The 12438-nt window shown below is 40.6% G+C and overlaps 1 protein-coding gene across 1 annotated transcript in view; it reads left to right on the top strand.

Annotated features, from left to right (window-relative positions):
- nalf1a (NALCN channel auxiliary factor 1a) overlaps positions 1 to 12438 on the top strand; it is a 290651-nt gene that overhangs the window by 255665 nt on the left and 22548 nt on the right. The window contains exon 2 of the mRNA XM_056254311.1: positions 8557 to 8728. Within this exon, the coding sequence (XP_056110286.1) occupies positions 8557 to 8728 (172 nt within the window). The remainder of the gene's footprint in view (positions 1 to 8556; positions 8729 to 12438) is intronic.

Genomic DNA, 12438 nt, shown 5'->3' on the forward strand with positions numbered 1-12438 from the left:
ATTGGCCCAAAAAGCACGTCGGCCCGCGGGAATCTCCCATAGACAGTATAAGAAGTGGACAGAGCCATCTCATTGGAACTCAGTTGAGACAGTTGAAGCCCATTTTTAGCGATTTTTGAGCACTTCCGTTCCTGACGCGCAGACTCAAACTAAGCTTGATGACGTGAGCAACCTGTCTGACAGACGTTAATCTTCTAGTAGCTGTGCGTGAAAATTGCCAACGTTAATCTTGCAGAGACGGGGAACTTGAGCAAAGAGTTCTTTGGCGTGAGTGAGCAGGAGTAAGTATTCCGTTGCTTTTATGGACTCATTATCTATGGGCTTCTCCCTTGACGGGACGTCCCCCCGATTGCCTGCGAGCTTCTCCTCCTGTCTGTACGGTAATTTCTGTACAGCGCGACAGAGAGTCGAGTGGTTATGACGCAATCGTTAGCCTATTTTTACTAAATCTGTTTCTACGGGGCCATAATGTAACATAGAAGGTAATGGAGCCCTTTATACATTGTCGTGTTTCTTTAGAAATAAATAATGGACAAATGGAGTCTTTAAACGCCTCAGATGTAAAGTTATTCGCTGTCAAAGTGACGCCAAAATGAATGGGAGTCAATGGAAATGCTAACGCAAGTGAAGTTCTGCTACAACATGGCGGCACCCGGCCGGCTTCAACTTCCGGTCGATGGATTACCCCCTTGGGCGGCACCCGGCCGGCTTCAACTTCCGGTCGATGGATTACCCCCTTGGGAATCTCCCGGTAGTCCCGATGGCCAGAACATTTGACACCTTAATGGCTGAGATGAGAAGACTTACCTCTATACTGGGCTTTCTTTTTTTCTTGTTGCTTTCTCCATTTTCGTCCCTGTGCACCAGAGGGTTTAGACCAGGCCCGCAAAACAGTTTGATGCGGCCCGCTAGTCCAATGCCCCCCCCCCCAAAAAAGAACTTCAATCAGAACCAAAAATCTCAGCCATTACTTTTCCTGTGACAGAAAACACAAAATAGGCAAAGTGGCAAGCAGGGCGAGGCCAGTAGCGCGAGTGTTAATGAGTCACCTGCGCACCGGTTTCAGTTTCTCACGGATGAGCTTCGGGGGCGCGCGCGCCGCACCGGTTTCAAGTTTCTCACTGATCAGCTTCGGGGCGCGTAAAAGGATCGGAACGAAGACAGCGGAGGACCAGGCATGGACTTTACTTTATGTGTGTGTGGTCGTCGTCCACGAGGAGCTACTGCTTTTACTTTAGTCTTGTCATTTAAGTATTAATGTATTAAAGTGGTTTAAACGTTTGCCGGTTCCCGCCTCCTTCTTCCCTGAACTAACCTACCACGTTACATTTAATATAATAGATAATATACAATATTATAAAATAACATAATATATTATAAAATAACATAAGAGAGTCGACGTTTCCGGGTGGTCGCTTCCGACTGTGTCCGGGTCGCGATATTTTTTTTCACAGGATGGTAGGTCTTATTCATGAAGACTCATGAATATTCATTAGGGAACTCATCCCTGATTGGTCTTAACCCCAGTGACGGGTAGGTTTAGGGGCGGGGTTAGGGGTAAGTCATCAGACCCCCAGTGATGGGTAGGTTTAGGGGCGGGGTTAGGGGTAGGTCATCAGACCAATCAGGGATGAGTTCCCTAATGAATATTCACGAGTCTTCCCCTACCATCCTGTGAAAAAAAATATCGCGTCCGGGTCACAGTCAGAATGAACGCAACAGACACATAACGTTAGCGGTTGTCATCGCTGATATGCATCATGGCGACTGTCGAAAAAAGAAAGGTAGATTCGCCGACAGCAAGTGGAATGAGTGGCCGACTAAAAGAGGAATGAGTCTGTGCTGATTTAGTGGAAAGAGTTGAGCCCAAGCTGTGGAAAGAGTATTATATTATGTGACTGTTTTGTGCTTTTATCCACCTCTAAATAGCTATAAATTAAGCTTATGTCGTTTTAGTTTCATATTGTTAATTATTAGTTTCATAGGTTGTTAAACCTAAGACGAACTCTTTCATATTGCGCTGCATTACTGTCAGTGTTGTTGACTATTACTGACGGTAAGGTTGCGCTGTTGACGCTCGCGCGGCCTCTCGAGCAGAAATCTACACTGAGCGCACACACACACTCAGTTAACAACATACTGCCTATAAAAAATCTAAATGTGGAGTTTTTATATTTTTAACATATGTTAAGCAACCTCAATTATTTTTCCTGAACACCATCACGATTGAAAATGTGACATTAATTTTCAACAACAGTTCAATAAACAGTTAAAATTAAGTCACTTACATTTTAGATGCAATATTGGCTGTTTTTGTTCTGTTTAAGCAGCGAAAATAGTTCCAAACAAAAATCACAGCAGAACCACGGCGCATCTCACAGGAACACTCAACCTGTTTTCATTACTGAATGATTCAGCATTTTGAACGAATCGATTGAGTCAAAGATTCAATGACCCATTCATAAACATCTGTCTCAATCTTGAATGAATCAGCCGTTTGAACAAATCGTTTGAATCATGAATGAATCAATGACTCACTCATTAAGACGGCCGCCTGCCGCCACCTACTGGCGGTTTCGTGTTATGTTTAAAAGTAGATCATTCTTTCCAACGTTTCTTATTTGTAAATTTAAATCTATTTCATAACATTATTTTATGCAATTGTAATTTTTCAGTGTAAATGATTTAATTTGATCAGCCCTATAGTGTCTTATTATTCGAAATAATTTAATTTATTGATCAAATTTAGGAATTTAAAATGAAAGATGAAGCATACATTTAATAATATTGGGGGAGGGGATGCCCTTTAAAGGTGCAAATATTACAATATGCCGATTTAAATATCAAAGCTAATTGAACACTGATGAGAATATTGTTTCAGAATAAATTAACAAAAAAAACAAAAACAAAAATCCGGACGAGAAACTTTTTTGACAAGCGTATGAAAGGCTTAATGTCGAGCCCTGCCTATAGCAATGTCATCAGGATACACATACACCGGTAGGCAGTGGCCCACCTTACCGGGGGACCATGTCGTGGTCCACCAGAATTTATAGTTTACCCACCTCTTTTTTTACCACTACACCTCTGAATAAAACGTACGAGTCCCAGTCACGCCGACCCTCTCTTCTTCCTTCCAAACACTGAACCTCATTACAATGGCCCTTAAAGAATGTTAAAAAATTGTAAATGGCCCTTGATAGGAAAAAGGTTCCCCACCCCTGGTTTAGACCATAGACTGTAAAAAGGTTTAGACCGCTTAATTTTCGATCAGCGCGCGCAGCAGCTGAGCACTTGCCTAACGTAACCATAGAACGTAACGTAACGCAACTAACCCCCGCCCCTTTAGGAAATGATCGACAATAATCATCCATTCAATCTAATAATCAGGTTGACAAGTAATTAAACGTATGGCTGAGGGGCGCCTTTTAGGATGATCATGTTTAATAAACATGTTTTTGTTTCGCTTGTCATTCTAATTCTGTGATTAAGGGGAAGTAGGCCAAGGGCGACACTAGAGGGCGCCCGCGCCCCCAACACATTTGTCGCCCTAGGCAACCGCCTAGTTCGCCTATAGCAATCGCCGGCCCTGGAGGTGATAAAGTATCAAATTTCCAATCGTTTGAAATGAGAAAACCAGTACATCCACCCCTTCCGATCAGGCGAGGGGTGTGTGAGAAAGTGAAGTTAGTGGAGAGGGCAGCAGTCAAGTCAAGTCAAGTCAGTTGACAAGTCAAGAGAGTTTTGAAGATTTTGGTAAGCTATTCATTTAAAACCAGTCTAATTTTGTTCATGTATCAGACTGATCCAGTTCTCGGATTCATCTCACTGACTCAATGATCTGGTAATACAGTAGTTCACTGGATTACAGGACTTGTGAAAAAAAAAAATATATATATATACACTCACCGGCCACTTTATTAGGTACCCCATGCTAGTAACGGGTTGGACCCCCTTTTGCCTTCAGAACTGCCTCAATTCTTCGTGGCATAGATTCAACAAGGTGCTGGAAGCATTCCTCAGGGAGTTTGGTCCATATTGACATGATGGCATCACACAGTTGCCGCAGATTTGTCGGCTGCACATCCATGATGCGAATCTCCCGTTCCACCACATCCCAAAGATGCTCTATTGGGTTGAGATCTGGTGACTGTGGAGGCCATTTTAGTACAGTGAACTCATTGTCATGTTCAAGAAACCAATTTGAAATGATTAGAGCTTTGTGACATGGTGGAAGTAGCCATCAGAGGATGGGTACATGGTGGCCATAAAGGGATGGACATGGTCAGAAACAATGCTCAGGTAGGCCGTGGCATTTAAACGATGCCCAATTGGCACTAAGGGGCCTAAAGTGTGCCAGGAAAACATCCCCCACACCATTACACCACCACCACCAGCCTGCACAGTGGTAACAAGGCATGATGGTTCCATGTTCTCATTCTGTTTACGCCAAATTCTGACTCTAACATCTGAATGTCTCAACAGAAATCGAGACTCATCAGACCAGGCAACATTTTTCCAGTCTTCAACTGTTCAATTTTGGTGAGCTCTTGCAAATTGTAGCCTCTTTTTCCTATTTGTAGTGGAGATGAGTGGTACCCGGTGGAGTCTTCTGCTGTTGTAGCCCATCCGCCTCAAGGTTGTGCGTGTTGTGGCTTCACAAATGCTTTGCTGCATACCTCGGTTGTAACGAGTGGTTATTTCAGTCACTGTTGCCCTTCTATCAGCTCGAACCAGTCTGGCCATTCTCCTCTGACCTCTGGCATCAACAAGGCATTTCCGCCCACAGAACTGCCGCTCACTGGATGTTTTTTCTTTTTCGGACCATTCTCTGTAAACCCTAGAGATGGTTGTGCGTGAAAATCCCAGTAGATTAGCAGTTTCTGAAATACTCAGACCAGCCCTTCTGGCACCAACAATCATGCCACGTTCAAAGTCACTCAAATCACCTTTCTTCCCCATACTGATGCTCGGTTTGAACTGCAGGAGATTGTCTTGACCATGTCTACATGCCTAAATGCACTGAGTTGCCGCCATGTGATTGGCTGCTTAGAAATTAAGTGTTAACGAGCAGTTGGACAGGTGTACCTAATAAAGTGGCCGGTGAGTGTATATATATTCGTTCAAGTCTTTTGGGCCATTTTTTTTTTCACAAGTCCTGTAATCCAGTGAACTATATAATATATATACAGGTCCTTCTCAAAAAATTAGCATATTGTGATAAAGTTCATTATTTTCCATAATGTAATGATAAAAATTAAACATTCATATATTTTAGATTCATTGCACACCAACTGAAATATTTCAGGTCTTTTATTGTTTTAATACTGATGATTTTGGCATACAGCTCATGAAAACCCAAAATTCCTGTCTCAAAAAATTTGCATATTTCATCCGACCAATAAAATAAGTGTTTTTAATAAAATAAAATAAAAAAGTCAACCTTCAAATAATTATGTTCAGTTATGCACTCAATAGTCAATACTTGGTCGGGAATCCTTTTGCAGAAATGACTGCTTCAATGCGGCGTGGCATGGAGGCAATCAGCCTGTGGCACTGCTGAGGTGTTATGGAGGCCCAGGATGCTTCGATAGCAGCCTTAAGCTCATCCAGAGTGTTGGGTCTTGCGTCTCTCAACTTTCTCTTCACAATATCCCACAGATTCTCTATGGGGTTCAGGTCAGGAGAGTTGGCAGGCCAATTGAGCACAGTAATACCATGGTCAGTAAACCATTTACCAGTGGTTTTGGCACTGTGAGCAGGTGCCAGGTCGTGCTGAAAAATGAAATCTTCATCTCCATAAAGCTTTTCAGCAGATGGAAGCATGAAGTGCTCCAAAATCTCCTGATAGCTAGCTGCATTGACCCTGCCCTTGATAAAACACAGTGCACCAACACCAGCAGCTGACATGGCACCCCAGACCATCACTGACTGTGGGTACTTGACACTGGACTTCAGGCATTTTGGCATTTCCTTATCCCCAGTCTTCCTCCAGACTTTGGCACCTTGATTTCCGAATGACATGCAAAACTGAGCAACAGTCCAGTGCTGCTTCTCTGTAGCCCAGGTCAGGCGCTTCTGCCGCTGTTTCTGGTTCAAAAGTGGCTTGACCTGGGGAATGCGGCACCTGTAGCCCATTTCCTGCACACGCCTGTGCACAGTGGCTCTGGATGTTTCTACTCCAGACTCAGTCCAGGTCCCCCAAGGTCTGGAATCGGTCCTTCTCCACAATCTTCCTCAGGGCCCGGTCACCTCTTCTCGTTGTGCAGCGTTTTTTGCCACACTTTTTCCTTCCCACAGACTTCCCACTGAGGTGCCTTGATACAGCACTCTGGGAACAGCCTATTTGTTCAGAAATTTCTTTCTGTCTTACCCTCTTGCTTGAGGGTGTCAATGATGGCCTTCTGGACAGCAGTCAGGTCGGCAGTCTTACCCATGATTGCGGTTTTGAGTAATGAAACAGGCTGGGAGTTTTTAAAAGCCTCAGGAATCTTTTGCAGGTGTTTAGAGTTAATTAGTTGATTCAGATGATTAGGTTAATAGCTCGTTTAGAGACCCTTTTCATGATATGCTAATTTTTTGAGACAGGAATTTTGGGTTTTCATGAGCTGAATGCCAAAATCATCAGTATTAAAACAATAAAAGACCTGAAATATTTCAGTTGGTGTGCAATGAATCTAAAATATCTGAAAGTTTAATTTTTATCATTACATTATGGAAAATAATGAACTTGATCACAATATGCTAATTTTTTGAGAAGGACCTGTATATATATAAACTTTAATGATGTAAGAATTTTCGACTTTTAATGTGCTTTATCTTTCATGCATTTCATACATTGAGTTACATCCCATGTCACAGGAAGCTTAATTCCTAAACTCTTAAGTGTTTTATGATTTATGATGTAACGTACAGTAATCCAAACATTTGTTTTTCACCTTCATCTGGCATGTGTAGGATTACAAATTTAAGAATATGTTTAAGATCGGCTGATCCTACATCCTTACATAACATCACATGAAAAACTAAGGTGAACTACACTGTATTGGGCATTCAAGGTGAACATGATGGCATCAATTTACTGATTAGATTCAATATAGTTTCCATTGAAGGGGTTTTGTCAGTCTTTGATCTTCCTACTGAGAGTCAAACTATGTGTGAATGATTACATAGTCTTAGTTCTTGTGACCATGTGATGTTTATACAATTTGGGGGGGGGGGGGGGGGGGGGGGGGGGGGGGGTACCATTATCTTCAGTTGGGGGTAATTGCCTCTATTGTCTTTAGATTTAGTGGTCATCTAGGCTGTGTGTAAGGTCAACACTTTTAAGGACTTTAAGGACTGCCCACTGAATGCCTATAAGATACCATGTAAAGTTCCCGCTACCGACAGCTTGTGTTCTCGATAAAGAATCCTGCTGAAGATACAACCCAGTTTCCTGGTCGTCACTTCTGAGTTTCCTACACATGCGATGGGTGAGATGGGTCAGCAGCCCCCAATGGCATGTCATTTCCTGTTATTCTATTACAGATGCCTTGTTTTTAAAGACGTTTTGAGAAGGGGGAGAGAGAGAGAGAGGGGAAGGGAGAATCCTCTTAGAAACCAGCCTTCACAAATCAGACTGCAGTACTAGATTCTCTGACAGCCAGACAGTGCTGATGACGACCTGCTTTTCTATTCCTACTGTTCTCTTCACACACACACACACACACACACACACACACACACACACACACACACACACACACACACACACACACACACACACACACACACACACACACACACACACACGCACGCACGCACACGCACACGCACACGCGCACACACACACGCATACGCATGCACACACACACACCCACCATTCATGGATGCTCTGGCATCTTCCTTTACCTTTCCTCAACAGCAGGCTGAGCTGTGCGCTATGTAGGGCAAAGTAAATTAGCAAAGTCTATTCTTATAGTGCTGTGGAGTCCTCTGCCCACCCCTTGCACTGCCCACTGTGCTCCTTTGCTCTTAACTCACTTCATATACAGCTTGATACTATCATTTTGTCACGATAATGATGCAGTAGGTGTATTGGGTTAGATTATCAAAGATCATAAGGCAACAATGTTTTTATGAGGTCTGCATGACCTGGTTGTGCCTGTGTATGTCACTGGGGCAGTACAAGTAACTGAGCTGTTGTGAGACTGATTAATGATGAATCTAGCAAATAGGTCTGCTGTGCAACCCTACCATCTGCTGGTCACTGTGCGTACTGCACAACTGATTGATGGGGATATTGGTGTAAGTCCATTGCTATAATTTGTCACTGCATCATATATGAAATAAAAAATGACACTTGTTATGGCACTGTGGTGACAATAATGTCAGTAACCCTAACAAGAGTGTGGTAAAAAAAAATCTCTGGGAGTGTAAATGTACTGTAGGGCTTTTACTGTGTAAATAATGTGTGAAATCCAACCTACAGTATCATTGTTTGAAAAGTTGAATGGCTTACATTCATTCACTCACTTTGTTTATTTGTTTCTTTCTTGCTTGCTTTCTCTGCAGACTGTCTACAAGCCCTGGCTCTGTGCTCAGTATTTCCAGAGTCCTCAGTCAGGCTGCAGTCATAAGATTCCCTGTGAGCAGTACTGTCTTGAAGTCCAGCAGAGGTGTCCGTTCATATTGCCTGACAATGATGACCTTATACATGGTGGCACTCCCAGTTTTATATGTAGAGGTTGGTATGCAAGTATTTGAGAACTCAGTAGGGTACAGTACAGCAGCAGCCAATCCTATCAATATTTTTGTACGATTTTTATCATTGCACCATATGATATGTTATTATATTTAAGTGTTGTTGTTGTTGTTGATGATAATTCCATTTTTTTTGTGCCAAGCAGAATTCTAATGTTGCTAATAAAGCAATGAAAAGTAAAAATATAACCATTAAAATATCTAATTCTTGTATGAATATTTGAATCAGTAAAACAAGATCTGTAAAGTAAAAATAAGTAGTAAATAAAGTTGCTGTTAACTTTGTAAGATTTTTCATTTTTAAGATTTTCAAGATTTTCTAAACTTATGGAACCACAAAGTAATTAGCAGAGTACCATCAATTTCCTGCAGCTTTCTTAATTTGGGGTGGTTGGAATGTACAGTTGTACACTCGTATTACGTATTAACAGCATCAACAGAGCAAAAAAATAAACACATTAAGGAGAACAAAAGCAGCAAGATCAGCTGCAACCCGTTTGTTTTAAAAAAAAAAAATTAAAAATCATGTTATTGTTCCGCAGACCAAAGCTAATTTTAAAGTTAAACAGCATTTTCCAGCAAAATTTCAGAACATCTTTAAAGGAAATATGTAAATACCAGAATGAAACACATGCTGGATTATTATAAAGCTTTTTAGTGACATCTATTGGACAATTTATAAAACTGTCAGGCCTTTAGTCACAAAACAAAACAAAACACTCAATAAGAAATATTAGTAGTAATTTAACCCAACATTTAAGATTTAAAGTTTAATTTGCAGGTTAAATTTTTCACGAAGATAATGCAATGTACTTACTAAACATAAAGATAAGAACCGCCCACAATTATTTTTTTATTTTTTTTTATACCAAAATGCTGCATATAATATGAAAAGTTGGTACGTTTTACAGTGGTTTTAAGCACGCCCCCTCCCTTCCACTAGGCTGGGCGTGACGTCATAAAAAGGAACTCCAAGCTTTTACTGTCTATGCCTGGTCTATGCTCCAAGCCTAGAGTTACCGTTAGTCTATTCGGCAAGTAGGCTAGCAGTTATATTGGAGACCTAGCTAGCAAAAATGGTTAACTATTGTGTTTGTGTGGGATGTACGAATACATCAAAAACGGGGGAGAGGCTCCACAAGTTCCCCAAGGACAAACGACTGATTCGTGCCTGTAAGTGTTAGCATACTCGAGGTAGATCTCGGGTATGCAAGCTACCCGAGCACGTTGTGTCCGAGCCCAGCCCGGCCCGACACATTAACTGTAATTATGAGCCCGAGCCCGATTTAAACCCCACCATTTTTTAATACGTGGGTCATTATTATGACGTTCTCAACTACTTTCTATGTTACTTTCTCCCGCCCGCAACATTTATGTTTTGTCCCGCTCCCGCCCGCAAAAATACTTTTTTTCTGTACCTCCAAATACTTTCAAGTTAGCCTACGTGTCGCCACCATACACATCAGTATAACTACTCCTGATAAATTATTTGTTATTAAAGCATTAACACACAAACCACACTGTTATAACATAAAAACAAGCAGGCTAACTTACAGTCATGCATGGTTTGGCATGACTGCGCGCAAAGTGCGCTCCCATAATAATTCCTAAAAAGCTGACATCAGTTCATCGCGATCTCAAACATCTCTGTTATTATCAATGAATCTTTCATAATATCTACACTTTGTTTGTTATAATTCGAGGATTTGCCAGCATACAGAATTCATCACTGAACAAAAAGTCTGTTTTGAGCGGTGAGGGAAGTCTATCGTAAATGCTTTTGATTGGCCATTGCGTTCCTAGAAATCAACACATATGTCTGTGATTGGCTACATCGCTCAACGCTGCAAACATGTTATAAATAGAAACTCTGGCCTGTAAATCGTTTCTATTTTGTTTTAGTTGTTCTTATTGCTTTTCTGCAACAGATGAATAAAAAAGTATTAGTTTTTATGTTTTATTCATAGATATTTCTAGTTTGCGGGAGTACCGCGAATCGTTTTATTCTCCCTCAACCCAAACACACAGAGTGAGTGCATTACCGCCCGCGCTCCCTCTTATGACGTCATCACCCAGTTACTGTAAAAAACATGCTACCTTTGAAGAAACCCCAATAAATGTTATTTTAACGCGTTTTAAGACAGACATTTTTAAATATATACATATTGAGCACTTTAATTTACACATTAATTGGTTGTGGTGATTAACCTGCAATTTACACTTTAAGAAAGCGAGCAACATTTTTCAATGTACAATTGTTTGCTCAGATAACTCAATTTGGAAAGTTGGGACAACAAGTACTTGAGAATCTAAGTAACAACTTTTGTTAGCAACATGTTAAGAGTATTCTTGTTTAGTCCACTTGAGTGTAGTAAACTGACTCAACATACTAAATAATCTTTGTTCAAGCTATGTTTTATTTATTAGAAGAAAATTTTGCTGATACCTAATGTATTAACTCCAACTATTAAAAATTATTATTGCTTTGCATTTTCTAGCTTGATTTATGCTGCTGCTGTTGATGTCAGTCACTGTTATTTAGCTGTCATATAGTTTAGAGTTTTATATTTTTCATATTTTTACTTAATTACAATTGTTGATCATCACCATGTCTGAGATTTGTGTGTTGAGGAATATGTGCATCTGGTTGCAACTTTTGTATGCAATATACTGAGAAGAGTCTGACTGAAGTCACCGTCACTTGTAGTCGCCACCTGCATCCTCCACTGCCTGTGACTCACTTACACTTGATACAAATCGGAAACATATTGCCAAGAAGCTGGCTGGGATGGTTAAATTATTCAAAGTACTTAAGCACTATAACGAGACCGGAACGTTTTTGTTTTTAGAGATATTACCTGGGTAAATTAAGTAAAACGTTTTCCTGTTTTAAAAGGCCAATCATGTTCATGTCATGTAGTTAGCTTTGAAATTCACACATGGAGATGAAAAAACAAGGGACATTTCTTAATATGTGTTCTTATGCGATCTTGCGTCCTTGTGTTCTCGTTCTACGTCATCATCAACCGTCGAAGTTCAGTTCCGACCCTGCATCCCAATGTCCCAATACTATCCATCCAAAATATTTTGTGAGATTAGAATAAATGTGTCCCAAAGCATAGTACAAAGAGTATGCCAAAAAAAAACCCGGATGGTGTACTATTTCTGGTAGATTTTCGAAGTGTGTATCCGTGCACACTCTAATGGCTAATATTGCCGACAATCCACTGTGCTTTGGAGGGGTCATCGTGATTTTGCCAGGTAAGACATGTTCCTGGATCAACATATATTGTTGATCTTGGAACAACATTCCTGTCTGAAGATTTAGTCCTAACCCTACCCTTACATAAATAAGTACACATCAAGTGAGCTTATACATATAATTCATTAATCAAATACTTGAAGCACATTTTTTAGTTCATGACAGTACACTTTGAAGTATACTCTCAGTAAACAACTAGTTTAGTAGTTTTATACTGGAAGTATATCCATTTTAAAAACATTTTATTCTAGGTTCATGGATCCTTTTTTTATCAACACTTGAATGTGAGTAAGATTAATAAAAAAATATAAAAAAAATTGCCTTTTTGTAAAAGACTATGTTCAGATGGGATTCAGAATGATGATCAAAACATAGATGGAGTATAGATCGAATTCATCAACACCCCCGAAGCATCACAGTCGTTTCCATTT

Source organism: Rhinichthys klamathensis, unplaced genomic scaffold (genome assembly GCF_029890125.1).
Source record: "Rhinichthys klamathensis goyatoka isolate OS25496 unplaced genomic scaffold, OSU_Roscu_1.1 h1tg000111l_1, whole genome shotgun sequence".
NCBI lineage: Eukaryota > Metazoa > Chordata > Actinopteri > Cypriniformes > Leuciscidae > Rhinichthys > Rhinichthys klamathensis.